This window comes from Cuculus canorus, chromosome 10 (genome assembly GCF_017976375.1).
Source record: "Cuculus canorus isolate bCucCan1 chromosome 10, bCucCan1.pri, whole genome shotgun sequence".
Taxonomy (NCBI): Eukaryota; Metazoa; Chordata; class Aves; order Cuculiformes; family Cuculidae; genus Cuculus; species Cuculus canorus.
In genome coordinates, this window is record NC_071410.1 from 10,372,596 (window position 1) to 10,400,544 (window position 27,949).

A 27,949-nucleotide genomic window follows, 5' to 3' on the forward strand; every position below is an offset into this window, starting at 1 on the left:
ACCACGGCACCCCGATCCTGCAGCATCCCCTACCCAGAAACACCCCCCCGCAGTTGGCACTAGGGCACCCCCACCCCGCAACTCTGCTCCCCAGTCCCCCCAGTCCGCAAACACCCCCCCGAACTGGCACCAGGGCACCCCCACCCCGCAGACCCCCTCCCCAGTCCCCCTGCTCCTAGGGTATCCCCATCCCGCAGCCCCCCCGCCGTCCTCCCCTCCTTTCCCGCAACCCCCCACCACCTCCACCCTGTAGCTCCCCTCCTGGTTCCCCCCGCACCCCCACCCTGCAGACCCTCTCCTCAGTCCCCCCAGACCCTCCTTCCCCCCAGTCTCCCGGTATTCCCGTACTGTAACCCCCGCTCAGCCCCCCCGGCACCCCCACCCCGCAGCTGCCCGCCTCCTCCCCGCACTCCCCCGCCCCGCTCTCCTCCGGCGGGGAGGGGGCACTGCAGGCGCAGGGGCTGACGTGCCGCTCTTCCTCACTACACGGCTCCTCTCTATGGCTTCCCCCCGCCTTCCCCCGCTATCTGCTTCCGCTTCCGGGCCGCTCTTTCTCTTCGGGCTGCTAAGATGGTGAGTGCTGACGGCGGCAGGCTGTGCCTGCGGTTCCATCTGCCGCCATCCGCCCCGGCGGCCGCTCGCCCCGCTTGCCCGAGGCGCCGGCCGCTGCGATGGGCGCTTAGCGGGCGGCGGGGCCTCCCCGGGGGAGGGGATTGGCGGGCGGGCCGCGCTCGCAGCTCTAGGGCGAGGGAGGCCCGGAGTGCGGCGTGGCGTCTCCCCAGCCCCCTGCGCGGCTCCCGGCCAGGCTGACCGGCCGCTTCTACCCCTTCAGGTTAACGTCCCGAAAACCCGTCGGACCTACTGCAAGAAATGCGGGAAGCACCAGCCGCACAAAGTCACCCAGTATAAGAAGGGGAAGGACTCCCTCTACGCCCAGGGTAGGGATGGGGCGCCCGCGGGGACGGGGGCAAGGGCTGGGGAAGCTGCATTGGGCCTGGGGAATCTTAGAATGGTTTGGATTGGAAGGGACCTTAAAGATCATCGAGTTCCACCCTCCTGCCATGAACAGGGACACCTCCCACAGATCAGGCTTCTCAAGGCCTATCTAGCCTGGCCTTGAACACTTCCAGGCATGGGTCAGCCACAGCTTCCCTGGGCAACCTGTGCCAGTGCCTCACCACTCTCAGTGTGGAGAATTTCTTCCTGATGTCTAATCTAAATCTTTCGCGCTCTGATTTAAAGCCATTCCCTCTCATTATTACAGGCCCTTGTAAAATGTCTCTCCCAACCTTTCTTGTACTCCATTCCCAGCCTTCAGGTACTGTAAGGTCACTATAAGGTCTCCCCGGAGCCTCCTCTTCTCCAGGCTGAACAACTCTAATGTTTTCAGTCTGTTCTCATAGCAGAGGTACTCCAGCTCTCTGATCATCTTCATGACCCTGCTTTGGACCTGTTCCAAGAGTGCCATGTCCTTCTTATGTTGAGGATTCCAGAACTGGAAGCTGCACAGGGCCCAGGGTGGTCCTGCCCCATGCCAGGGTGATGGCTATGGGTCAAGTGTTTGGCTGTTGGAGGAGGGGGGATGGCTTCTGAGCCATTGTGCAGCTGCAGGCAGAGATCTGCTACACTTTGGGAAGAGTGCTGGTTGTGCTTGTAGTGTGTCTTGAGTCATTGCTTAAACAGAGCTGTCTTCTCCTCTAGGAAAAAGACGCTACGATAGGAAGCAAAGTGGCTATGGGGGCCAGACAAAGCCCATCTTCCGCAAGAAGGTGAGTGCTACTCCTGGAAGGAGGACCGGAAAGCTTTTTGGCAATCTGCATACCCAGCTGAAGAGGGATCTTTCAGCCTTGTGGTGATCCTGTGCTCAAGCTGTGTTATGGCAGCTCAGTGCAGAAGTGTTTTCTTCATTGCTTGCCAAAGTGGAAGAGTACGGGAAAGGGAGCCCACTGCTTTCCTTCCCTTCCTTCCCTCTTGAGCAGTCAGTACTTTATCACTGAAACGTTTTGCTGGGTTTTGATGCTCTGTGTGTTGAGGCTGTCTTCACTGAAAGATGCAAAGCGTGTGCAACTGCTGGTGGTATGCAGAACACAACATCATTTTTTGCAGCCTGCTGTCTCCAAGGAAATCCATATCCCTGAGCCAGTAAATGAGAGCTGCTGTGTGAGGCCTTTCTTGAGAGTCTCAAAGCAGCAGCGGAAGGGCTGCAGTGCATTCTGTTAGAAATGAGTTGCAGAAACCTGCTGCTATCATCCCTTATGGGTGGGGTACCTGGGACTGTGTCTTGCAGTATGTTTTCCCGCTGTGCCTCCTGCCAAGGAGCTGGAGGGTAGCAAAATGTGGTGGTTACCACAGGAAAGCAAAACCCGATGGGCTGATTTGTTACAGTTTTGCGCGAACTGTTCAGTTAAGCTTATAGAGCTATTTGACTCGTCCTGGAGTTCTGCTTGAGATATCAGAACTCTTCCAACAAGGAAAAAAAAAGTGAGGTGGCAGTTTTTCAAGTTGATTTTCTGCCAGGAAGTGGGGAGACATTGCAGAAAATGCTTCTGCAGGCAGGGTACACAAAGCAGCTGTACTGCTTTTGCAGTTTAGCACTCCCTACCTGTACGTTGCTGTCCTCGTTTCTGTTTCTTCCCAGTCAGCATTATATGAAAGACTGGCTGAGGCTTGTAGCTGGTGGTTACAGCACTGTGTAGCTGCTGCAGTAGCCTTACAGCTTTGGATTCTTCCCTCTGCAGTCTTTTGAGTTTCTTCTGACTCCTCAGTAGCTGCGGGTGTGCATTGAGCACATTGTGTTGCTGCTACTTCTAGGGAAAGTGTGTCAGTTCTGCTGCTTTCGGGCATTTCTTCTGCCTGGCTTTGGGCTGAACTTCCCGAGCAGTGTCTGCCTGTTCTCCTGCCCTGCAGAAGTGCCCATTCCTCAGTGCATCGACTGGCACAGTCTTGGTAACTCCGTGGCTGATCTCTTCTGGGGACCAGCCCTGCCCCTCTGAGTGCTTTTGCCAGTGTCCTTTATTGTGGAGGTACAGATCGCTCTGCTCCTGTACTGGTCCTTAAGGTGCCTTCCTGTCTTTAATGGAGGGAGCCTAACTCTGCTGGAAGTCTTTTCCTTTACACCTCGAGGCAAGCTGCTGAATCTTCAGGAGTGCAGATAAGCTTTCCCTGCAACTGGCAATTTGTCTGCTTGTGGACATTGTGTTCACTGATAACGCTCTGCTCCTTTCCTTCCAGGCGAAAACCACAAAGAAGATTGTGCTGAGGCTGGAGTGCGTGGAGCCCAACTGCAGGTCCAAGAGGATGCTGGCAATTAAAAGGTGCAAGCACTTTGAACTGGGAGGAGACAAGAAGAGAAAGGTATGTTTGTGTGCTGCGAGTGTCCGAGAAAGGGTGGGGACATTCATCTGTGAATAAACTCACTCTGTCTCTTCCTTCTTACAGGGCCAGGTGATCCAGTTCTAAGCTCCATCCTACTCATTATGGACCATATTAAAGTATTTGGAAGTGATCCGTTGCTTGTTCCTGTATATCTTTTCTTGTTGGTGGGCTGGGACTTGGAAGTATGTCAGCAGAGCAGGAATCACAGAATCACAAGGTTGGAAAGGACCCATTGGATCATGGAGTCCAACCATTCCTAACACTCCCTAAACCATGTCCCTCAGCACTTCATCCACCCGTTCCTTAAACACCTCCAGGGAAGGCAACTCGACCACCTCCCTGGGCAGCTGTTCCAGTACCCAATGACTCTTACTGTGAAGAATTTTTTTCTGATATCCAACCTGAACCTCCCCTGGCGGAGCTTCAGGCCATTCCCTCTTGTCCTGTCGTCTGTCACTTGGGAGAAGAGCCCAGCTCCCTCCTCTCCACAACCTCCTTTCAGGTAGTTGTAGAGAGTAATAAGGTCTCCCCTCAGCCTCCTCTTCTCCAGGCTAAACAACCCCAGCTCTCTCAGCCACTCCTCATAAGACTTGTTCTCCAGCCCCCTCACCAGCTTCGTTGCTTTTCTCTGGACACGCTCCAGAGCCTCAACATCCTCCTTGTGGTGAGGGGTCCAGAACTGAACACAGTATTCGAGGTGCAGTCTCACCAGCGCCGAGTACAGAGGGAGAATAACCTCCCTGGACCTCCTGGTGACCCCATTTCTGATACAAGCCAAGATGCCGTTGGCCTTCTTGGCCACCTGGGCACACTGCTGGCTCATGTTCAGTCGGCTGTCAACCAGCACCCCCAGGTCCTTCTCTTCCGTGCCAGTACGCTGCCTGCGAGTAGAAATCCACTGTCTGCAGGTGCTGGGAGCAGAATGTGGAGCTTGTTAAGAAGACTAACCTGTAGTGGAAATGGAGCTGGAGAAATGGTTCTTTACATCCTTACAGAGATCTAGAGTACACAGTTAACCAAACACTAACAGAACGTGTTGCTTAGTCAGCACTGGCTGATGGGTATTTCAAACTGCTGCTTAAGCTGTTTGCAGCAGTGGCTTTGGCCTCTGCCCGTGAGGTGGACAGTACGGCCACGCTGTCTCGGCTTTACTGAGTGCTGTTTGTGGTAATTGTGACAAATTGCACAAGAATAGTGACTGGAACAAACTGGCCCATTTTTTAAAACCCGATTTGACTTCAGATAATGTGCTGCATTGCTGTGCTGTGGAACTAAGGAAAAACTTAGCCTTGTAAAGGACATTTTATTCAAAGTGCTTAATCACAGAAATAACAAATCATGATACCCTGATTATGTAATACTCAGAAGAGAAGACTCTTGTACATGACATGATCGACATGTCCACCTCCTGTCTCAGAAGGACCTGCGTTCTACCTAACGGCTGCTGCCAGCAGTGGAAAGCAAGCACGTAGGTGTTTCTAGGAGGCAGCTCACTGAGGAACAGGGCTTCAGGAGGGGAGGAGATGGAATTGCCATCTAAATGCAAGTGACAGCTGCTGGTGAAAGGAACACTCCTGGGACAAGGGAAAACCAAAAGACAATCCTGTTTATGCTAAATGGGCAGCTGTCAAGAAAGCAGTTGCTAAGAAGTACAGTAATTTAGGCCAGTCCCTGAGTTGTCAGAAGGTGGAAGCAGATGTCCACGCTCTGAGAGTGTTTGGTTTCTTAAGCAGTAGAAGCAGCTTTTCTCGTTCTTGGACTCCGTGCCCTGGTCTGGCAAAGCAAGAGCAAGGCAGGCAGGACGTGTTTCCCTGCTCAAAAAGATGGTGCCTGTATCTTTTGCATTTCTTTGGTTGGTAGTGGCAGTGGGCACTAGCAGGAGCTGCTGCCCTGGAGGAGGAGTTCGTTGAGAAAGAGTAAACAGAGAAGCAGCACCGCTGTCTCTCTTACCTCTTGATGATGGAGTGGTGTTTGTCACATAAGACTGAAGAAGTAGAATCTCACAAAAGCACTCGAGTGCATGCCCGAGAACACCAACACCCCATTTGGAGGAAGGAGAGAGGCTTCTTGTGACGAGAAGTTTAGACAGAGCCTGAGGCTTAAGAAAATACTGTCCCTGTGCCTCTTACAGTGCCATAACTTTCAGCAGCACCGTGCCTGTTGGGTTCACCTCCACCTCCAGGGAGGAGACCCAGCTGTAAACCCCCCAGTCCCTGCTGGCTGGCAGGACCTGCCGGACAGAGCATGCTGGGTTACAGGCCAGTCCATTGCCAAGGAAGGTGAAGGAGAAGGTGAAGTTCTGGGGTCCCCCAATCTCCTGCTTGTTCAGCACTGCCACGGCGTAAGCTTGGCCAGACAGGGGCCGCTCCCACAGCTCAAAATTCTTGTCCTGCAAAGGAGAAAATAAACCCGGGGCTTACATTAGGGGAGGCAGAACTGATGGTCGTGTTTGTCTGTTTAAGCAGGCTTTAGGAACAAGTAGGCTCACTGGGCTCCTGTTCCCAATCCCTGAGCACTGCTCTATACCCGCAGTGTCCCGGTCCAGAGGAGGTTGGCTGCTTACACCCCACCCTGTGCTCCTGGCTCAGACCTGCCGTACCTTGGCAATTCGGTATCCCTGCTTGCCCAGTGGATCCTGGTTGATGGCGATCACCTCTTTGTTCTGGAGCAACCACTTGGCCTCAGGACTGATGTGCCGCAGGTCGTTGGACATGAAGAGGGGAGCTGCCATAATAGCCCACATTGCCATCTGAGTCACCGCCTGGTCCCGGCTCAGCCCAAAGTTTCCAATCACCAGCTGTGATAAGGAAACAAAAATGCCTGGTAATGCTGCCTGCTGAGGAGCATGTGACATGACAGGATGCTGAGGGTGGGACCCCTGTTTGAGGACTGGTTAGATGAGCTGAGTGCCAGGAGCAGAACCAGCTGGTTGGGAAAGACAAGCCATGAACAGTGTGGCAATTTAGCATGCACCACTGGTGGAGGTAAAGAAGGATCCTCAACTGGTTGGGCAGCATTTAAAAATCTGCTTTGGGATGCAGCTATTCCTTCTCTGCAATGCTGGCACCCAGGTTTTTTACCTCTGGTGGGACATCAGCACTTTGGGGACTGTCTCCAACTGCCACACCTATGTTCTGAACTGGCACTGTTTGTAGAGGCTGCATTGCACAGAGACGGCATTTCCTCAGTACTGTCTAGCTATAGTTCTCTCTCCCTTTCCAGCCAAGCACCCTCTCATCAAGTTCCTGATCCTAGGGCCCTGTCAGAGCCCTTCCACTCAACGTTTCTCCCCTGGTTCTCTCCCTCCCTCTCCTCTTAGCTTACAGACAAGGAAAGGATTTTTTGCTGATGTTGTAACGGAGGTGGGTGCTGCTCTACTTGCCATGTCAGGATCGTTCCAGCCCCCTGGCCCAGCTATCTTCACAATGCTGTCCTGGTGAAGTGCGGTCCAGTCCAAGATACTCTTGATGCTGCTCCAGGAATCGTAGACATCATAGAAGTTCCTCCAGTGATTGCAGTACTGTTTGATCTCTGTGTAATTTGGCTGCCAAAATGATGAGTGGGATTAGCCAGTTCTTGGCTGTACAAGAACAAGACCATACACAAGGCTAGACTGGATCTGGGATAGTTAGGGAAGAACTATGATAACACTTACCCCCACCAGCTCTCTGGATGATCTAGTGCATGTTGGTTCCCTAGGATGCCTTGTGCCCATTAAGTCCAATCTGCCACTACTGCTTCCATTGGGAGAACAGTTGTGGTCACCTAGCTCTGTTAGAAAATTCCTTTGAGCGCTATTTTACTGAAGGTGTGATTAAACTGTGACATCCCAGTAATTACTGCCAATTCTTGGGTTTACACCCTTCCTTTCAGTGACTAATGCATTCAGCTCGCAGGGGGAGGGAATGGCAGCTCCTGCCATGGTGGCACAGGGCAAACCAGCTATGGGTGGAGAGCAACGTGTCAGTCATGGACTCTGGGTGGCAGAAATCTGTTGGTAAACAGTGTGGAGAATTCCTGTTAAATAGGCTGTCCTGAAGGCACTCCCCTGGTCCCTAGATGGGATGGGAAGGCTGAGTCTGCAGCACTCTGCATCTGGTAGGAATAACACCAAACTATCCACTAGCTGTGTCTCGGCATTGCCCTGATTTTGTTCCTTGGAGACAGAAAGCAGATGGATGCTGCTGTGCTTTGTGATGCACCCCAGCTGGGCTGCGCCTTCATGCTGCAGGATCCTACTCAATTCCTTCCCGCAGAGTAATAACTCACCTCAAGTATCCTTTGGGGCTCCAGAGGAAACCAGTTTTCCTCCACCTTAGTCTTGTTCCATGTCAGACCCAGAGAGCAGCAAGTTTCTCGGGATGCTGTTTGGCAGTCTTAACACTTTTCTGGTCTTCCCACTTTCATTCCCAGATAAGCCTCGAGAGACATTCCTTACCTGCTGCACAGGCCTCAAGTAGAAAGGCCACTCACAGGAGTACACAATGCTCCTCCCAGTCTTGTTCAGGGCCAGAGACATGCGCCTGTAACCTAGAGGAAGGGGTCAGACACAGGTTACACCACCTCCTTGGTCAAACAGAGGAACTGATCACACATCACAGATTCAGATTTCAGTTCAACTCTTGCACAATCAAGGCTGAACACGTTATTGTGGCTGAAGCACCACAGGGAGGACAGGGAAGCCTACAGTCTGGAGCTGGTCTACTGACTCCCAGGGACAGGGGAACTTCTTCACAGCTTCACTGCAGGTCATGGACAGGCTTAATGCTCCGAGACTGCGGATCTCTGTCCGCACAGACATGGGAAGAGGCTGAAGCTTTGCTGTTTGGTATTTTTTCCTTTAGATACATAGAAAATACATGTTGGTATCTATCAACCTGCTGGATACAACTTTGCTGGGTAATGTTGCAGGAGCATGGTCTTATGAGGCATTTGCACGGTATGGAGGGGGCAGGAATGCAAAAGTGCTAGCTTTTTCCTGATCTGGTCCCTAGACAGCCCCATTAAGTCCCTTTTAATCAGCAAAGAAGGAATGAGAAGTTTGCTCTCTCCCCTGAAACTGCTTCAATACAACTGGATTGTATCTGGGTTACATGTAGGAAGCAACAAGAGCTTTCGGCGCAGCGGTCACGGTGCTGAGCTGTGCTCCTGGCTGCAGCAGCTGGCATGTGCCCCACCAACTGGCTTTGATGGGATTGTCACTTGTTCAGGCAGGGAAAGAACTGGGGCCAGCAAAGATGCTCTATGACATCCTGCATCTACAAGAGCCTTTCTGAAAAATATGCTTGACCACAGCCCATTGCAACACTGTGTCTGCCCTTCCCACGTGCTTCACCATTACAAAACACTTCAGAGATCCCCTTCATCTTCAGGGCAGACAAGAAACTGAACAAGCAAGACTGACAGCATCACCGGCATAGAGAGTGGCCAGGCTCTCCCTGCCAGGCAGAGCCACGACTGCATGCAGGATTCCTGCTGCTGAACACTGTGGTGCTGCCTGTTCCGGCAGCAGAGCTCAGACAAAGAAAACCACCTCCCGAGTTCCATTGCTCCTCCTGCAAATCTGCTCCTGTGGCACTGGGATTTGTTTGTGTTTGCCTGTAGCCAAGGCTCCATGGCACAGTGAGCTACTGAGCTTTCAGCTGCTGATTTGCCAGCCAGCATGCACGTAACTTCTGATCTAGGATTTGCGCTGGCATGCTTTAAAATTAAAACCCCAGTAGGGTTTTCATGCCAGAATTCCCTTCCTTTTTTTCTGTTAAAAGCCCTGATAACTGTCCTTTTTGCAGCTGACACAAGCTGTTTGAGCTTCAAGCCTACCTGCGTTGACACGGCTTCACCAAAGAGATTAAGGGTTAAGTGTGTGAAATGCTTTGAGTTCTCCAATAACAGCACTGCAGAAGAGCTGAGGCCGCAGTCTGCCTTGGGGGCCCCCCAAGTAGGCAGCTGATGTTTCCCTGCTCAGCACACTGCAGTCTCTGGCATGAGAAAGCTGCTCTCTCAAGCTGTGTGCATCAGCGACAGCTCCAGGGGGCCGAACAGGTAACAAACACTTGGGCCAGCAATGCTCACTGCCTTTGGCTTTGGAACAGAGCCTCACACCTGCTTTTGTAAGCAAATCCATTAAACAAGTATGCTCAGGGAAAAGCAACTCCCTGGAGCCCATCCTGGCCTTGAATTGTTGCTGCCAGCAGAATATTCCCAGCCTATGGTGCAGCGCTGCCTGGAGCCCACACCTACCTTCTGCCAGCAGCTCCAGCGAGTCAGAGTTGCAGCCGTCAAACTTCAACAGGTCCACACCCCAGGAGGCGAACGTTTGGGCATCTAGGTCGTAGTAGTTGTAGCTTCCAGGGAAGCCAGCGCATGTCTTGTTCCCAACATCACTGTAGATTCCCAGCTTCAGCCCCCTGGAGTGGACCTGTGAGTGCAGACAAAAAGAGAACTGGGGATGGGGCAGCCATGAGGGAAGAGGAACTGGAGCTGGGCAGGCAAGGGAAACAAACTCCCACTGTGGCAGGCAGGGCCTTAGCTCAGCCATTCCTACTGGCCTTCCCTCTCCTCCCATGCTGCCAGCGTGACTGTGAGTTGGGTACCCGACTGCCATCGCTGCCTCGTGCCACAGCGGGTGGCACTCACGTAGTCGGCCAGCTTGCGGATCCCACTGGGGAACCGTTCCGGGTCAGCCTGCAGCCGGCCATGCTCATCCCGCATCGGGGCCATCCAGCAGTCGTCGATGCAGACAAACTCATAGCCTGCGTCCCTCCAGCCCTCAGCAACCATCACGTCGGCCATCTCCACAAAGAGCTTCTCGCTGGGCAATGGGGAAGCAGCAGGACCGAGAAAGAGAGCAGAAAACGTGGCAGGTGAGTCTCTAGCACTGACACAGCAACCAAGGGGCAGTGCAGAGTGGGGCGGGGGCGAGCCAGGCTCTGCGCTGACACGGGGAAGGCACACTTGGAGCCAGAGCTGTCCCTGTCCCCGACATCCTTGGTACCCGCCTTCCCCAGCCTGACACCCCAAGTACCTGTACCTCCAGCCCAGACATCCCCATAGAATCACAGAATAGTTAGGGTTGGAAGAGATCTTAAAGATCATTTAGTTCCAACTCCCTGCCATGGGCAGGGACACCTCCCACTAGATCAGGCTGCCCAAGGCCCCATCCAACCTGGCCTTGAACACCTCCAGGGATGGGGCAGCCACAACTTCTCTGAGCAACCTGTGCCAGTGTTCCACCACTCTCGTGGTGAAGAAATTCTTCCTAATGTCCAGTCCAAACCTGCCTCTCTCCAGTTTATACCCGCCCTCTCCAGTTCCTACCTGTACCCCCAGTATTGGTCCCTCCCCTAGTCCCTGACACCCCTAGTACTGGTTTCCGCCTGTCCCAGCCCTGACACCCCTGGCACCGGTCCCTTCTCCCATCCCAGCCCTGACACCCCCGGTACCAGCCTCTCCTCCTATCCCAGCTCTGACACCCCCCGTACTTCTCTCCCCAGCCCCAACACCCCCAGTACTGGTACCCTTAGCCCTGACACCCCCAGTACCGGTACCGCCGTCCCCAACACCCCTGGTACCGGTACCCCCCGCCCCCCTCTGCCCTTACACCCCCGGTACTGGTCCCTCCCCCCATCCCAGCCTTGACACCTCCGGTACCGGTACCCCCAGACCGAACACCTCCGTTACCACCCCCCCCAAGCCCTGACAGCCCCGGTACCGGCACCTCCGGTGCTGCCACCCCCATTCCCTCCCGTTCCCGCCGTACCTAACGCAGCGGTGCGGGTCAGCGGCGCAGTCGGTGGCGCAGAGGAATCGCTCCCAGTGCAACCAGCCCATCGGAGGCGTTCGCGCCAGCCCATTGTCCAGCGCCGACACCGCCGACACCACCACCACAGCCCAGCGAAGCAGCACAGCGCACCCCCCCGCCATGCCCGTCGTCCGGCCGCTACAGGGATGGGCGGGATCACGCGCCAATCGCCGCTCGGCGCCCACCCCGGTTCCGCCAATCACGGCCGGGGTGGGGGCGCCGCGCGGCCCGCCCCTTCCCGAGCGGTCACGTGGGTGCGCGATCACGTGATTTGCCTCAGGCAGGGTGTGGCGTTAGCTCGGTGCAAAGCGGGTGGTCGGTGACAGCGAAAATACCGGCAAATAAACCCTCTATAAGACTCGGTTTGGAGTTTTAGAAAGGGAACTGTCTTTATCAGGCCTGGGCGACACGAGGCAGTGATCTCCATCGCTGTGTGCAGCCAGACCAGAGCTGGGACAGGATGGATTCCCACACTCACAGGGATATGGATGAATTTTCCCAGATATCTTATGCGCATTCTATGACTTTCCTAAGTTTAATGTTATTATGAACTTGACAACAGTCCAAACTCTTGCGAATTCCGAGCTCTGGCTCCAGCTGTGCCTGACCTTGCGTTTGGGATGGGGAGAGACTGCAGACAGAGGGGATTGCAGGGGAGACACCTGCTCAGCTCGGATCACACTGAGCACAAGGCACTATCAGCTCCAAAGCATGAGCGGTGTCTGGAGGAACACTGAAAGAAAACACGCTGTCAGTGGGACGTTCTGTCTAACTTTCTAAGAACACAATCCCTTAGATGAAACTTAACTCTGCTTTAGCTTAAATAAAAAAATATTCCACCTTTTGTAATAATAATTACTTCTTGTATCATTACTGGTTTTTTGAAAGTGTCAGCACCGCCAGCATGGGTGGCCTGTTGGGGAGGCACAGAGGGTCTCGCTGCCAAAGCAGCTATGGGAAATAGGAAACAAGGATCCAACTCTTCCCCCTGTTCATCTTCCCCAGGGCTGGACCAGCTCTTGCAGCCCCACTGGATGGGACAGCTGCAGGGCCAGGCGACACTGGGTTCTGGTGCGGGGCCATTGAGGCATCTCGCTAGGTGTCCTCCGATCCCTGCTCTGGCGCATCCAGGAAACAAAAGCCCTTCAGAGCTTGCGGTTTGATAATTGCTCCTTGTTTCAGTGCTGGGGTCCTCCCACTGCCCCTTGGGGCGCTGAAGCTCAAAGGCTTCTCAAAGTCAGACAAAACAAGCCACTTTGGGGCTGGAAAACCTCATCACTTTGTTTTTTCTTGTGCAAAACCACAGCCTAGAGCAAGGCAGTTACCCTGTGTTCCCAGGGTTTGGGAGTGCTGCAGGGCTGATCCCTGCTAGTCTCCGGGGTCCATCCTTCCTTTGCTGCCCCTTTCTGGGTGTCCTGCCTGCCCTCTGGAATTACCTGGGATATCTACACCCCTTGGGCTGGGGAGCATGTGGGGTGCCCCATGGCCTGTGTGTGCTGGCTGGCTTCCCCACATGTCCTCACAGCAATGCCAGAGGGATGGTTGTGGCCGGAGGTGGCATGTGGTTTGGCACGGCGCTGGTGAAGCCCCTCTGAGCAAGCAGAGGAGAAGGGTTGTGGTGTGATGCTGCAGCTTAGATGGCAGGGTGGTCCTGGGGGCAAAGCTGGGGGCTTCTGGAGCTCCTCTGTTTGGGGAGCAGCACTAGCAGAGCTGTAGCTGAGGACTAGGGTGCTGGTACAGCTGGGGTAGCAGCCCAGCCATGCTGCCTGAGCACCCCACACCTGGACCTCTCCTGTGGTGGAAGGATCCTGCCGCCACGGGGCCAGCGGCAGTGCGTCTGTGTTCCTGTGAGGGCTCTGTGCACCGTGGCGTGGCTGGACTCCAGCCCAGCTCTTGAGGCTTTCCTTGGGCCTCAGTTTACCCATTTGCATAGAGTAGCCCTGGCCCACTCAGAGTTCCTGGCTGACTTTGGAATTTGTTATTTTCTTTGGGCAACATGCAAAGAGTGTTGAGTGCTCAGAGCCCCAGCAGAGCTGTCACCTGTTCTTGCTGCATTGAACTCACGTGGCTTTGATCCTGGTGTCCCGAGCGTGGTACACGGTATCCTTCAGGTTTGGATCCACCTGGAGAGGGTTGTTTGCTAAACCTCTGATGGTTGGTGTTGCCCCAGGACAGGTCCAGGCTGTGGGCAGGAGGCACTGCTGAGGAAAGCGGGGAGAAAGGAGAGGTCTGGCACCCTGATTCCACCATCCACAGTGGCAGAACTCAGCTTCAGCAGGATCAGGGCCCCTGTGGCTGGCATGCTGTCGCAGTGCCCAGCCAAAGATACATTTCTTTGGCCCCATGCAGATGCCCCAGGGAGCCTTGGGACTGGTGAGGGGCCGTGCTGCCCCAAACTCGTGTGTGCCTGTGGCCGCCCCGCCCTGGGTGAGCTGCTGACAGGCTGTCAGGAAGCTGCCAGTGCCAATGATGCTCATTTTACTGTCTGGGAGTCCCATTACCCGGTGTAACTCCATTAACTTCCTTCAATCTAGCAATTAACTTGGCAATGACTGTTGGCCCTGTGCCCGCCGCTGCTTCCCATGGTGGCCGGGATGTATCCCCCAATGCACAGCCTTGGGTGAGAAATGGAAAACTGACTCCATTTGAAGGCTGTGGGCTTTGCTGGGACACAAATCCACCAGGGCTGGTCCCTAGCTATGCTGTGATCTGTGTGAGGATGCGGGACTCAGTACCCCCAGCCTGGGGTCCCCAAGATACGAGGGACCTGCTGGAGCTGTGTGCTGGAGGGCAGTGACAGCCCTGCAGCTGTATGAGTGTCCCAGCAGCTCCCAGTCCAAACCAGGCTGCTGGGAGGACCAAGGACGGGGGCCAAGTGTTGCTCCTGCCCCTGAAACTGCTCCAAGGGACACCTGAACAGCAAGGGTCTGTGGAGCAGTGCTCATCTCATGCCTTTCCTAGTGCAGTGCTGGCAGTGAGGCCCCCTTACCTTGCTACAACAGTGCATGGGTGCCAGGGGTTTTAGCTTAGGAAGGATGTGTTGGGCTTTTACCATTTTCATTTTTCCAGGATGTGTCTGTTCCCGGAGCCAGGTAGCTTAGGGATGACTGAGCATTTGTCTCCAAACAGAAGCCAATTGCCCAGATGTGATGTTCAGCAAGGGAGAGAAAGGAGAGCAGACAGTGAAGAAACTGGTTGCGCCACACTGGTGTGAAACAGCTCCTGGCTCTCCCCTTGGCCACCTCCTTGCTAGGTTTGGGGTGGGAGCAGGAGCAAGACCTCAGGAGGGGCTGGTTTGTCCTGTTAAAAGAACAACCCAAGCACCAAAATGGCAAGGGTGCACCTCGTTTTCTCTCCTCCCTGCCACAGAAGATGCCGATGGGGCTGGGTGGGTGATGGGGCTGCAAGGTACCAACAGAGCCAGTCTGTGAAACTTGGCCAGGAGGACAGAGGGAGATTGATGTTTGCTTGGGCGCTCGGCCCTCAGCTGCGGGCTCTGCCTGCCTCTGCGCCAGCTGGGGACAAAGGCGCTGGCCCCGCATGGCACTGCAGGGCTGGCGTAAGCCCCCCAGGGACAGCTGGCAGCTCTGTAAAGCTGGCGCTTGCCCAGCCAGCCGGTGTAAAGGGGCCGCGCAGGGAGACTCGCTGGTCAGGATACTCGCCCATGTTCGGGTGTCTGAGCTCCACCATGGAGCTGGAGCCCCACCTCAGCCCCATGTCTGCCCCATCTTAGGTCCTGTCCACTGGCCAAGCCTGGATGGGGTGGAAGGGAGTTGGGGTGACCACAGGGAGCACCCCACAGAGCTGGGTAGGCAAGGAGAGTGATGAAGTTTAGGGCTGGGAGCTCATGGGAGGCTCCTGGTCAGCCCTGCTGGCATCTTCCATGCAGGAGATAAAACGTGATAGTCACCACCAGTTATGTCACAAAAAATCACCTGTGGAGGTAATGATATCTGGGCATAATTGCAGGTCAGGGCTTCTGTCCCCACAGGGCTGTTGTGCCCTCATCCCAATGTCCCTCCCACACACGGAGGGGGGGCTGCCAGGAGCTGGAGCTGGCAGCAGGGTCCTCAGCAGAGACAGACCTCCGCACACCACTGAAAATCCCAGAAAGGCTTTATTTGCATAGGAAGATTGATACCTCTTTAAAACCCTCCGCTGCTAGAGGGTGGCTGGGTTGTCCAGTGCAGGTGCTACCCAGGCATTGGCATCTCGCTGTTTGGCTCTGCCTTGGGGGACTGGGTGCACCCCTTCCTCTGCTGTCTTGAATGCCACAGCTGGGCACACAGTGGCCCCGTGGGGCCCCCTGCAGCGTGGAAGGCAAGCACAGAGGCAGCAGTGGGATGGAGCTGGCTTGGTCCGTCATGGTGGTCCCAGCCATAGCCTGGCATTGGTTCTCCTCCACTTGCCCTGTCTGTGAAATGGGTGCATGTGGCTGAGCACTCTGCAGGGTTCAGGGGACTGGGCCAGGGGGCAGGGGTGCAGGGTTTTGATTCTGGTGAGTTATGCGAGGGAGAGGGTGATGGCTGCCCGAGGAGCAGGGTCAGGGGGTTTCTGCCCGGGTCTGGCTTCAACAGTCGGTCATGGCCTCCCGCCCACGTCTCCCTTCCCTGCAGGGTCTCTTTCACCATGACCCACGGGTCACCAGGGCCATTGTTGTGCCATGGAGGCACCACAGCCTCCAAGGAAAGCAGTGAATCCCATTTCCATCCTCCTCTGCATGGAAGACCACAGGCCCTCTCCTGCACCCAAGGCCACAGGGGGACGGACTTCACTGGGCTGTGAGCCCCCTGGGCTGACCTGTGAGCACGGGGAAAGGATAGCATCAACACATTTCTCTCTGCAGGACTTAAATAAATGTCACCTACTGCTTTTATTTCCTGATAAGCATGGAGGATATCCAGGTCTGGAGGGCTGGAAGCCTTGCTGAGCTTGTCCTCTCGAGGTTTTGGATGCTGTCCTCTCTGATGGAGGAGCAGCAGGGGTGAACCTGCCCAGGGGACACTGTGCCTGGGTGCCAGGATGGGGAGAAAGCTGGGGCACAGGATGATTTTCACCTCCGCTGGCACTGTGGTGCTATGGGAATGCAGCAGTCTGGGGATGCCACTGGTCACTCCACTCCTCCAAAGGGATTGGCCAAGCTGTCCTCACTGCTTTTATCCTGAAAACTCTCCCTTGGCAGACAGGCTGTGGGCCCTGCCCTGCAGGTAGTGCAGTGTTCACTCCCCAGTGCCAGCCAGCTTCCATCTGCAGCTACAATGGTCGTCTGTGTCCTTAATTGTCAGGGGGACTCCAAAGCTGGGTTTTTCTTGGAGGAAATGGAACTTCTTTCCCAGTGTCCCTGCCACAGTCCTACCTGAAGCTGTGGGCATCATGGACAGCTCTGGGCTCTGCAGAGAGGGAAGCATCGCTGAACCGCTGTTTTGCTGCATGTTGGAGCTGGCAGGGGGCCAGAGGGGCCCTGCCCGTTGCTGGGCTGAGGACTGGGGGCCCATAGCCAGCACCCCACAAGATTCAGGCGCAGGCAGGGATGCTACCTGCTGTTTCCTGCAACTGAGCTCCTGGCCAGGGGAGGAGATATGACTTCAACCTCTCACCTGGCTGCTTGTGGCCCATGGCTCAGCGATGCAGCCTGGAGAGCAGCAGGCTGACATGGAAGGTGCGGAGAGGTGGAGCATGTTTGGTGGTGTTCCCTGGGCATCTGCTGTGAAGCATCCCAAAGCGCCAGGGGCTCCCCTGGGCCATGGCTGCACAGCATCCCCAGGTACCTGGAGGTCCCCCAGCAGCACAGCATCCCTGGGTACTTGGGGGTGACACTATGCAGGAGGCAGGAGGGGTCCCTCTCTCCAGATGACCATGAGGACCTGGCACTGCTGATGCCCCTGCTCAGTGCCCTGGCATCTGAAGGGACACGGGGGCTGACAGACATCCAGGGTCTGAGGCCCAGCCTGGCTGTGCTGCTGGCCGAGGGCAGAGGAAAACATGGTTCTGGCTGAGCTTGTGGTACTCGGGCGCAAGGCAGGGTCAGACCAAGAAGCAGTCATGCTTTTCCAGGCCTCAGGGCACTGAATGGATGTCCTCTGAGCGCAGCACTTTGTAGACCACCCAGTAGAAGATATTGAAGACTAGGAAGGTGAAGGGGAAGACAGCTCTGGAGATGGTGTCGATGCGCTTGGCCCGGTCAATGTAGCGCCTGCGGAGGCTCTCCTCTTCCTGCAGCAGCATTCCAGCTGCTGGGGGGCTGTAGATGCCAGGACCCTCTCCAGCCCCGTCCTTCGGCTGCAGGCAGTGCCCCAGCCCATAGCCTCGCAAGTAGAAGCGGCTCTCGCGGACGAGCTCTTCCTCCTGGAGAAGGGAAAGGCTGTCAGCTGGGGCACCCTGTGGGTGCTGACACTGCACGGTGAGCAGGCATTTGAGGCTGCGTGTCCTGTACAGCACCCCGCCAGGCAATACAATCATGTAAGTGCTGGCACGAGGTAAGGTGCTCTTTCAGAGAGGCCACAGTGTGCAGGCAAAAGCCCAGGGATGGTGGGCTGTGGGCAGGGGAAGGCAGAGGGGTGCAGGAGGAGCACTCACCGACTGCCTCGTCACCCTGCACTTTTTAAGGGTTCATCCAAGAGCAACCCTGACCCTGGCAGCCCAACACTGACCACCCCCAGCCTCCTCCCAACTCCGGCTTAGGGGCTTGGGAAGCCCGGCTCTCCGGCAGCCGGGGGCATAGGGGTGAACTGGGCAGGGGGGAGATGGGCACATGGGGATGCAGGCGATGAATGTTGCATGGCGATGCTGAGATACGGGTTCACAGTGCAATGGGGTGCAGAACACACAGGGGTTCAGGGTGCATTGAGGTGCAGGGATCTTGGAGGTTCAGGCACTTATGTAGCAGCTGTGTTTGTTGCAGGGTGGAAGCATGCTGTGCTGGTGAAAGGAGGGGACAGGCAGCTTGCTGGGGCAGACTCAGATGGGAATGCAGGAGCCCGGCTACCATGAGGGCTTGCAGGGCCTCTCCATCCCTCCAGGGCCCTGACCCTCCTTTTTCCCCATGGCTACTTAGCAGGGGCTGCCCAGTGCAGCAGAGGAGGGAGGCTGAGAGAGCTGGACTCCTTGCTGGTCTTTCTGCCCTTGCTCATCCCATTTCTCCCCATTCTGGCAGAGGGCTGCATACCCACGATCAAGCCTACAGAAGTGCTGTGAGAGGTGCCTAACCTCGCTCTCCAGTCACAGCCCACTGCCATCACTGATGACACAGCTGTGCTTGCCCTGTGGCCCCTTGAGTGCGAGCCAGTGGTGCCTGCACTCCTCTCTACTGACAGCTGCACATCATTAGTGACTTGCCTCATCCTGCTCTTTTATCCTTGGTGGGGGGTTGTGTGTGCAAAGATTTGTTGAAGGACCAGCATTTGCAAGCCCAGGTTGCACGTTTGGCTTCTAACCGAGCCCCAGGTCCACTAATTTGGTCTCCATGACTCATCCCCTCTCTGCCCTGCTGGTGCTGTATCTGGCTGTGGTGGGTCTCTTCCCCAGGGCATGCTGCAGGCCAGCCCCTTGCCTCATGCCATGCCGACATGAAGCCCAGATGCCAGACTCCAAATGCCATCGCTAACCCGTGTTGCTCTCCAAACTGCAGAGAGCAGCCTCCTCGCTGAGGTCAGCCTGCACAGGCGTTCAGCCGGCAAGGGGGCTCTCATGCAGAGAGCTTGTGTCCCAGCATCTTTATTTAACTCAGCAATTCGCCAGCTAAGCAAGATTTCTCAGTGGAAAGAGCAGCAGTGGCTCAAATTGCTGAGATTAGTTCTAGTTTGCAGTGGAGTTTTATCCCCTGGCCTGGGCTGAGCGCTTGTGGCCACCCTGGGGGACACGGTGCAGGGGAAGGTGGGGTGCCCTGGTACCCTGCGAGGCAGGAGCTGTTTCCTCAGCCCAGGGAGCTAGCAATCCCAGCCAGGGCATTTGAGGGAGAGGATGGCAGACTGGGAGTCCAGGTCCTCCCAGCTGGGTCCCTCTGCACTGGGGCAGCTGCAGGGCACTTACTGGGGACCAAGACTGGATGCAGGGAGCTCCTTGGGCACAGCTTTGTGGAGTCTGTGAGAGGGTTTGCCATCATGCTGTGGCACCTGGACTGTGTTGCATCAGGCAGTTCTGGCGCAGGAACTGCAGGCAGTGGGGCTCCACTCTGACCAGTGCCTTGCCAGCAGCACCCTGGGGTGGCTCTGCAGCCTCCATCTCAGGGTGGCCGCACCTTGGTCTGGTTTAAGCTATCAGATGGTTCCTGGGTTCAGCAGAGCCTCCTCCTCTCTGCCCTGGCTGGGTGGATGTTGTGCCCTCGTCTCCAGGGGCTGGTGCTCAGGGGCTGTGAAAGGCAGAGAGCAAGGGAGCCTGCTGCAAGGAGTTGGGAAGCCTCTCCTGGCATCCAAGGGCAGATTATGGCAGAGTGGAGGCTCGGGGCAAGCCTGGCTGGGTTGGGAGGCAAGGATGCACCAGGCCTGATCTCCTTCCTGGAGCTGTGATTGTCCTCCAGCATCTTCCTGCCAGCCTGGGAGCCTGCCCTGCCCCACCACTCCTCCCTTTGCTTGGAGATACAAAGTGCCAGTGAGCCACGAGCAACTGGAGTTACTGCAGGCAGCCGTGAGTGCCTCAAACCTGCCTGTGTCAGGAAAACTGGGCAGGCAGAGCCCTCAGCCTGCCAGAGATGCGGGCACAGCCTGGGGAGCTGGGCAGCCCAGGAGGGGCCAGTGGTCTGTCCAGGCATCGCTTATCCTTCGGAAAAAGGGGCTGCGCTGGTTCTGCTTGATGGAAGGGGAAACTGAGGCACGGGGCAAGGGTGTCTCCAGGGAAATCTGCTCCATTCCTATCCCTCTCTCAAATCTCTTTTCAGCCATGAGACCAGCAACTACATCTTATGGGTACGTGCTCTGTGCAAATCACTGTTCTGCTGCTTCCACAGGCCCTTGCTGGCCCCCGGGGCCAGCTCCTGGGGGGTTGTTTTGGGGAGGGGGAGTGAGGCTGCTGGGGTGCGCTGCGCTGCGCGGGGGGCTGCCGGAGGGTCGTGCTTTACCCGGGAGCTGGAGAGCTGCGAGAGCGTAGCGTAGGTGTGCTCGCTGCCGTACTGGACGCTCAGCTGCTGCAGGGACTCCAGGCTGGCCGTCCCGCTGCTCAGGCCCTTTTGGCATCCGACAGTGCGCACCAAACAGAAACAGGACAGCAGGTGACCGATGGCTCTGCCCTGGCCCTGGGGACAGCGGCTCTGGGTGCTGGGATGGGGATGGTGGGGCACAGGGGCTGCGCATGGGGGTGAAGCCCCTCCAACAGTGCCCGGACACCAGATCTGTCTTCAGCATGTACTGAAGGATCTGGCTGCCCAAGGCACTGTAAGCCTGCATGGTGTGTACATGTACTCATGTTTTCCATGGAGGTCTGGTGCCTCGCAGCGTGCTTATGGCAAGAAAATGAGAGTGAGGCAGCCATGTGCCTTCCCTGAGCATCTTGCAGGCCTGATGCCTGATGCACTGATGGGCTAATGGAGGAGAACGCTGTCCCACGAGTGTGGGACCCTGCCTCTCCGGGCCCTGCTGCACTTCTGTCTGCAGCCCAGACCCTGCCTGCAGGGTGCCACCAGGTCCCCTTGGGGTTTCACCACCCTGATGGGTCAGTGAGCGCCTGTCACCACTGCGGCACAGTGAGGAGCCTGTGTTTGGGGCTTCAGGTGAGGGGAAAAGCCATTTCCCCCACCCTCTCTGTTTATTTGTCTGCTCTTTTAGAGGATGCAGAGCCCAAGGATGTCCCAGCAGGAGGAGGATGGCACCCTGGGTGTGCTTGTGCTAGCAGAGCCTGGGGCACCCATGGGTGCTGAGCACGGTGCTGCTCAGGCAGCAGAAGGGCTGTAATGCCCATCGATCCCTGATATGCTGGAGGGGCCAGCCATGAGCCCCAGGTGGTGGGACACCGCCCAGCATGAGCCCTGCTCCAGCAGCTGCTGAGAAACTGGCCCTGCAGCCCCGGGTTGTCCCCTCAGTGGCTGAGGATGGGAGATGCCATGATAGTGGTGGCGGGAGGGACTCACCATCCTCTGCCGCCGTTGGCGCCGGTACAGGCGCATGAACTCCTTGTGCTGGCGGGAGACAAAGTTGACAGCTGCGTATTCCAACAAGGCGGCAAATACGAAGAGCAGGCACACAGCCATCCAGATGTCGATGGCCTTCACATAGGAGACCTGCAAGGACAAGAAAGGGCTGAGGAATCCACTGCCTTGCATCTCGCTTGTCCCCCTCCACCAGCTTCACCCTGCTGCCGAGAGACACAGGAGCTGTCTCAGAACAAATGGGCCAGATCTCACCCAGCCAAGCAGCACCTTGTTCCTCATCAGCATACATCATACCCCGGCTCACAAGGCTAAGGAGCCAGCCATTCCCAAGGAAAGGCTGCCCCTGGGGCACTGGGGGTGGCAGACGGCACCCTAGATGCTCCAGCCAGGCTGCAGTGTGGGAGCCCAGCACAGAGCCAGCACTGACCTTGGGCAGGGAGGCACGGGAGCCGGCGCTCTGCGTGGTCATAGTGAGCACAGTGGTGATGCCCAAGCCCACTCGGGCTGGTGCCGCATCCATGTTGATCCAGAAGGAGACCCAGGAGAGGATGACAATGAGCAAGCTGGGTATGTACATCTGGATCAGGTAGTAACCCATCTGCCTCTCCAAGTGGAACTTCACCTCGATGCAGGTGAACTTGCCTGTGGGGAAAGAGAGCCCCAGTGGGCAAAAGGGACCTCAAGGCCATGGCAGGGGGAGGCAGCCGGTCTCTGGGGTGCTCACCTGTGTTGTAGTACTTCGTGCAATAGCCTAGGTCCTTCTCATCCCTGAGGATGAACTGCGGGAGTGTCAAGCCCTCTGCTACTTGTACGGCCTCCTGCTCCTCCAGCCACTCAAAGATGAGGTCATTCATGGTGTAGCCAACTGGAGGGGATGGAGGGGGACATAGGATGGGGGCGCACATGCACCCCATTCATCCTCACTCTGAATAACTGCTCCTTCCTTCTCACCTCCCTCAGAAGCAGGGAGACACCAGCCTTTGGGATAAGATGATGGGGATGGGATGGGGTGGGAGCAACTAAGCACAGCTTGAAACCCCCTAGGTACTCACAGCTCTCCAGCTGCATGGTGCATGTTTGGATGTCCATGGGGAAGTTCTTGAGGTCCATAGGGCAGGACAGGATCAGTGTCAGCCTAAAGAAGGCAGAGAAAAAGAGGAGGTCACTGGGGGCTGGGGTCAGCCAGGGACAGGGGGGAAAGCTGTCTCACAGGAGGCAAGAGGAAAGCTTCGTCTCCCCACTTGGACACTGCCCCAGAGGAGAAGGATTCTACCTAATGCTGTACAGCACATTGCCGTTCTTGAAGATGCGCAGCAGCTTGTTGTCAGTGGTGACCTCATGGAAATTGGCCCCTTTCTCATTGGCAAAGAACAAATCTGGCTTCCAGATGGAGTCAAGCATGGAGGGATCAAGGTCGAGGGAGTCATCAGGGTACTCGCGGTAAGCCAGGCGGGGATCGTTCCACTGCTGCCGCAGGAAGACGTTCACCCGGTAGTCCTGGGGCAGAGAGCATTGCATCAGCTGGGAGCACCCTATGGTGCTCAAAGAGAAGGAGGAGGAGAAAGAGATGGAGAAGAAAGAAAAGATGAAGGAGGAGGAGGAGGAGGAAGGGAGTCTCTCAGTCGAGGCTCAGCCCTGCTGGTGCTGTCTGCCTGACAGTAACCACACATGGTGCAGGGGCAGCTCAGGAGCCTTCCCACGCTGTCGGCACCAGGGGAAATTGAAAAAGCCAAAGCCACAGCAGCCGAGAGAAGGACCAGTAGCTGCTGCCTGCAGCATTCCTCGCAGGGCTCTGTGGCCCTCTGGGGGACTGACATGATGGATGATGGTATTAAGGCTTTGCAGCAGCACAAATAGGTAATTTTTAGCTCTGGGGCTTCCTTAGAGGGGCTCCCCATGCCCCTCACATTGTACTGTGAGCTCACTCACATTGTACAGCTCCCGCCAAGCCTGCAAACAGCAGGGAGCTACCATCGGCTGCCTCGCTCCAACCCTTCAGAGTGTTTCTCCCAGCTCAGGCATGGGGAATGTGGCCCACTCAGCCAGGCTCTGGTTAGCTCACCCCAGAAAACCCACAGCCATTTGCTATGGCTCTGCATGTCCCTACCACAGAGCAAGGGCTGGCTCCAGAGAAGGACTCACAGGACGCCTGTAAGCACAGGCTCAGGCACTGGGACACACATGTTCCCTGGCAGAGCCACTGCCAGCTCGGAGATGCTGGAAGAGGAGCCCATAGCACTGGTGAAACCCTCACCATGGTGGTCTCAGTGATGGAGCCGAAGCTGTTGATGAAGATGTTGCATGTCACGTTGACAGGCGGACCTGGAAAACAGCGTGAAGCTTCCTCGCACTGCTGGCCGGGAAAACACACGCACCACACAGGTTCACATGGGGATGCCGTCTCTTGCACACACTGCATGGATGAACGCACACGAGCATCCCCCTGCCCACTGGGGCCACCCTTGCACTGTGCTGAGGTGAGCCCCAGCACACTCTGCAAGCACTGCAGCTGCCTGCGTAAAGCAGGCATTGACAGGGTGGCTGTGATTGCAGGGGCAGCCAGGACTCTGCGCAAGGTGTAAGGATGGAGGGATGGGGGTTGAGGTCTGGCCCCCTGGCCCATACCTGTTCATTCCCTGTTTCTTGACATCCGTAAGTGTGGGTTACTGCCAGGTTTGGGAGCCTCATGACCTCCCCTTACCTTTGAAGTTGGGTCGAATCCGAGCGTCATACCCTGACGTTCGTCCCATAAGTTTGTCCAGGAAATCAGAGGGTGACATGGGCTGGGGCGAGCTTCGCGAAGCAGCTTTAATCTCCTCTCGCCCTGAGACCAGCCTGCAGGGCAGAGAGGAGGCAGGTTAGCTGCCTGCTGGCACCAGGGGTCTGCAGGCACATTTCGGCACCCCATGGGGATTGCCAGCTGCCAGGGGAAGCAGCTGTGCCCGTGCCACATCCACTCCAGTACGGAGTCAGCATGCTGGCCATGGGACCCTTTCCTCCTTCTGCTGTGATCCTGGCAGGTTCCTCCCCTCACCTGCCAGCTTGAGTGCCCATGTTTTGCCTGTCCCCCTGCCAGCAAAGTCCCTGCCTGCCGTGTCACCTGATGTGGCATTTGGGGCTGGGTGCCTCACAGCTCCAGGGCTGCAGTGGGGATGGGGCGCAGGAAGTAGTGGCTCACGGATGGCAGCCGGGCTTTGTGCTGGTGCTGGAGGAGGAAAACAGGGAGGTTCCCTCCTGGATTCAATCACCAGTCCCAGCTGGAGTTGCTGAGTAAATATCAGTACCCTGCCCAGCACAGACTCATGGCTTGGGGGGACTGGGGGACACAACGCACACACATACCCACACCCTGAGCCACGGACTGGCCTGGTGTGAGCAAGGAGGGGTTGTGACACCTTGCTGGGGGCCAAGACAATGCGGCAGGAGAGAAGCAGCAAAGCCCACCTGCAAACTGGCCATGACAGGAGAGAAGCAGCAAAGCCCACCTGCAAACTGGCTGTGGCGCAGAGCTGACATGAGCTCTCCCACGCAGCTCTCCCATTGATGATGGAGACTTATTTAAACTGACCTTGGAGGGGATATTTTTGTGAATGCATCTCAGCCTGCCAGTTTCTCTCCTTCTGTCAGTCTATAATGATCATTTCAAAGAACAATGTGAGAGACATTCGCTCACCACATTGCCAGGCTTGTGGCTGTGATGGAGAGGAAGTAGCCGGAGACCTCCAGACACAAAGGGAGCTTTGAGCACACTGCTAGTGCTGCTGCATGCTGCCTCATAACTCTGCCAGGTCCGTGCCCAGGTGGGTAGTGCTCCTGCTTGGAGCTAAAACTCCATTATCACAAGAAGAAGATGATGCTGGGAGATGAGCCCCCCTGGGGTCAATGTTCCTACCTCCTTATTCCTTCCAACGCACTTTTATCCTCCCTCCTCTCAGGGGAGCAAGATTCATCCTGGAGGGGCTTATATGCATCCTTGCCAGCTAGCAACAGCCACAATGGCCACCCCAAAATAATCCAGCCAGGCAGGTTTTCCCTTAATTGGAGATGGGCAGCAGAGAGTACCCAAGACTGGTTTTGGCCACGAGCAAAAGTCTGGGAATAATTCCCCCTCCAGAAGCTGCATTAGAGAGCTGCACCTTTGGGAGGAGGGCTGTGAAAGGCCAGGATAACAAGGAGGTAAGTCAGGCCTCTGCCTGCCACATTGCTGTGAGCTATGTCCTCTTCCACTGAAGAAGAGGTTGAGGGTTCTTCTCTGGAGCGTGTAGGAGGAAGGATCTCTTGGTCCGGTTGCAGCTCCTTGAAGAGGCTCAGCTACCTGGCTGAGCAGCAGCGGATCCGCAGCCCCAGCGATGCTTGGACCTTGGGAACTGCAGAGGGTGCAGAAACACCTTGGGTGCAGCCACCTCCAGCAGCATCGCTGGCAGGACCGTGCTGGCACACAGCCCCTGGGTCCTGGCTCTTCTCAAGGTCTGGCTGCAGCTCCCCAGTTTGAGCACTGCCTGCCCCAGGGGACTCTGACACTAACCTGGACCACGCACTGCGGGGCCCTGGAGCTCAGCACCTCCGTGGAGTGAGGGGATGGTGGGGCTGGGAGATGCTCATGTCTGCCTAAGAATGCCACCCTGAGACAAACAGTTTTCACATGAAAAGCGACAACATTTTGACACAATTTCCCCCCTCCCCTCACCACAAATGCTGTGGTTTCCCTGTGCTGCTCCAGCCGCACTGGCCAAGTGGTGGGAGGGAGCTTGGCCCAGGGGAGATGCAGCCCCCCCACCCCTCCCTGCCCCTTCTGCTCTGCCCTGCATCCCACCTTGTCACAGATAGCACTCAAGGTGGCTGGAGAAGGAAAAAAAGGTTCTGGGAGCTTTGGATTTTCCGCCCAAGTGGGCCAAGAGTTGTTACTGCCCCCAAAGGACCTGGGGAACACACAGGGCTGGGTCAGGGACTGTCCTGAGACACCCCCCCCCCGAGCCAAGGGAGTGTCAGGGCATCATAGGGGCTTTGCAGCACGGGAGAGGGACCCGCCTGGGCCGTCACCCAGCTGGGCTCACTCCTTACCCCACCGTGGCAAGGGTCCCCAGCTGGCCTGGGGCCAGGGGGACCATCGGGGACCCAGCCCTGGGGCAGGGGCTGCTGGGGACACGCAGAGCCCGGCTGCGTGTGGCTGGGGCTGCAGGGGGAAAGTCTGGTGGGTCAGGGTCTCATGGAATGGGGGGTGAGGCCAGATTCAGGGGAGCTGTGAGAGCCCATGGGGAGTTTGGATCAGGGCTGGGAGCATTCTGGCTGGAGCAGCCCCTGGAGAGGGGTCTGCATCTAGGGTGGGGTTGCAGGTGCTGGGGCTTCTCCAGGTCGGGGAGGGGATGCCTGGGATCCCGCATGAGAGATCCTACTCCCAGAGGGGGTGATGCCGGGGGTCCCAGGGCTCCTTGAAGGGATGCCTGGGGTCCCTCAGGAGAGATCCTTCTCCCAGAGGGGGTGATGCCAGGGTCCCGGGGCTCCTCCAAGGGACGCCTGGGGTCCCTCAGGAGAGATCCTTCTCCCAGAGGGGGTGATGCTGGGGTCCCGGGGCACCTCCAAGGAATGCCAGGGGTCTCTCAGGAGGGGTCCTTCTCCCAGAGGGGGTGATGCCGAGGTCCCGGGGCTCCTCCAAGGAATGCCTGGGGTCTCTCAGGAGAGATCCTTCTCCCAGAGGGGGTGATGCCAGGGTCCCGGGGCTCCTCCAGGTTGGGGAGGGGATGCCTGGGGTCCCGCAGGAGAGATCCCTGTTGGGGCAAGGCTGGGGTCGGGAAGGATGGGGAGGGGTGCGCGGTCCCCGCAGCCCCCCTCGCTCACCTGAGCGGGCCGCGCCGGGGCAGGAGGCAGCCGAGGAGGAGGAGGAGGAAGGCGAAGGCGCCCATCCCGCCGCAGCCCGCAGCCCCAGGTGCACGGGCATGACCCGGCCGGCGGCGCCCCCGCTCCCGCCGCACCGGGGCTGCCGCCCCCCGCTCCTCATAGTCCGGGCGAGTGGGCGCCGGGCGGCGGCGGGTCCCGGGCGGAGCCTCGCGGCGGCGGGGAGGGGCGGGGGGCGCCCGGGAACCGAGCCCGCCTCCTGCCGCCGCTCCGGGACCCGACCGGGACTCCGCGGAGGGGGGTCCTGGGCACCCGCCGGGGGCTGAGGGGATCCCGGGGATGCACTGGGGTGCAGGGATGCGGCAGGGCTGGTGGTGTTGGGATGGAAGGATGGAGAAGGCTGAGGGATGCTCCGGGAGCGAGGAGTGTGCTGGGAACGAAGGGTGCACGGCGCTGAGGGATGCTCCGGGAGCGAGGAATGTGCTGGGATCAGAGGGTGTGCTGGGCTAAGGGATGCTCCGGGGGTGAGGGATGCACTGGGATCGAGGGTTATGCAGGGGTGTCCTGGAGGAACATTCCCATCTGAGCGGGACAGAGCGGCTGGGAACAGCCGGGATCCTCCCTTACCTGCCCGGCTTGGCAGTGCCTGCCGGGGGGCAGCAGGCTGGGGCACAGACCTGGAGGCTCAGCCCTCCTGCTGGGACCCCTGTTCTCGCCTTCCCAGAGGGCCAGCAGATGGGCAACCCTGTCCCGCAGTAGGGGCATGGAAGCTCTTTGGAGAGGGCAAGAGGGACAGTCATGTCTCCATGATGTGGAGAGCTACTATGACTGTCAGGGAAGGGGAAACTGAGGCAGAGAGAGAG

The 27,949-nt window shown here is 57.3% G+C and overlaps 3 protein-coding genes across 6 annotated transcripts; 1 reads left to right on the forward strand and 2 right to left on the reverse strand.

Moving 5' to 3' along the window:
• The first annotated feature begins 477 nt into the window (after positions 1-477).
• Positions 478-3,505, forward strand: RPL36A (ribosomal protein L36a). Its single transcript, XM_054075558.1, has 5 exons — positions 478-573; positions 833-938; positions 1,702-1,769; positions 3,232-3,354; positions 3,439-3,505. The coding sequence occupies exons 1-5, from the start codon at positions 571-573 to the stop codon at positions 3,457-3,459; spliced, it is 321 nt and encodes a 106-aa protein (XP_053931533.1). The 5' UTR covers positions 478-570; the 3' UTR covers positions 3,460-3,505.
• A 1,148-nt stretch (positions 3,506-4,653) lies between these two features.
• Positions 4,654-11,336, reverse strand: GLA (galactosidase alpha). Its single transcript, XM_054075995.1, has 7 exons — positions 11,135-11,336; positions 10,012-10,186; positions 9,616-9,793; positions 7,814-7,905; positions 6,758-6,919; positions 5,975-6,172; positions 4,654-5,764 (listed from the first exon to the last, which is right to left on the reverse strand). Exons 1-7 carry the CDS (start codon positions 11,296-11,298, stop codon positions 5,501-5,503), a joined length of 1,233 nt encoding a protein of 410 aa, XP_053931970.1. The 5' UTR covers positions 11,299-11,336; the 3' UTR covers positions 4,654-5,500.
• Positions 11,337-15,297: 3,961 nt separating this feature from the next.
• On the reverse strand, positions 15,298-27,457 carry LOC104069019 (glycine receptor subunit alpha-4). Of its 4 annotated transcripts, none has more exons than XM_054075628.1 (10): positions 27,090-27,457; positions 23,956-24,089; positions 23,509-23,576; positions 22,528-22,751; positions 22,307-22,389; positions 21,979-22,119; positions 21,682-21,896; positions 21,234-21,383; positions 20,229-20,333; positions 15,298-17,521 (listed from the first exon to the last, which is right to left on the reverse strand). In XM_054075628.1, the coding sequence occupies exons 1-10, from the start codon at positions 27,152-27,154 to the stop codon at positions 17,234-17,236; spliced, it is 1,473 nt and encodes a 490-aa protein (XP_053931603.1). In that variant the 5' UTR covers positions 27,155-27,457; the 3' UTR covers positions 15,298-17,233. The 4 variants fall into 4 exon arrangements, with proteins under 4 accessions (XP_053931603.1, XP_053931606.1, XP_053931605.1 ...); XM_054075631.1 differs by lacking the exon at positions 27,090-27,457 and adding an exon at positions 25,780-26,010 and having other exon boundaries at positions 15,299-17,521; XM_054075630.1 differs by lacking the exon at positions 27,090-27,457 and adding an exon at positions 25,780-26,010 and having other exon boundaries at positions 15,299-17,521; positions 23,956-25,621.
• Between the last annotated feature and the right edge of the window lie 492 nt (positions 27,458-27,949).

Bases quoted from the DNA above. Each gene is read 5' to 3' on its own strand.
- RPL36A (XM_054075558.1), top strand. The intron at 1,770-3,231 runs GTGAGTGCTACT...CTTTCCTTCCAG, and splicing joins AGCCCATCTTCCGCAAGAAG to GCGAAAACCACAAAGAAGAT. The intron at 3,355-3,438 runs GTATGTTTGTGT...TCCTTCTTACAG, and splicing joins GAGGAGACAAGAAGAGAAAG to GGCCAGGTGATCCAGTTCTA.
- GLA (XM_054075995.1), bottom strand. From the start codon at position 11,298: ATGGCGGGGGGGTGCGCTGTGCTGCTTCGCTGGGCTGTGGTGGTGGTG. The intron at 6,173-6,757 runs GCAAGTAGAGCA...TCCTTATCACAG, and splicing joins GCTGGAACGATCCTGACATG to CTGGTGATTGGAAACTTTGG. The intron at 5,765-5,974 runs GTACGGCAGGTC...TCTCCTTTGCAG, and splicing joins AGGGATACCGAATTGCCAAG to GACAAGAATTTTGAGCTGTG.
- LOC104069019 (XM_054075628.1), bottom strand. From the start codon at position 27,154: ATGGGCGCCTTCGCCTTCCTCCTCCTCCTCCTCGGCTGCCTCCTGCCC. The intron at 21,897-21,978 runs GTGAGCACCCCA...CTTTCCCCACAG, and splicing joins CACGAAGTACTACAACACAG to GCAAGTTCACCTGCATCGAG. The intron at 17,522-20,228 runs GTAAAGCACGAC...TCCCTTCTCCAG, and splicing joins CGCAGCTCTCCAGCTCCCGG to GAGGAAGAGCTCGTCCGCGA.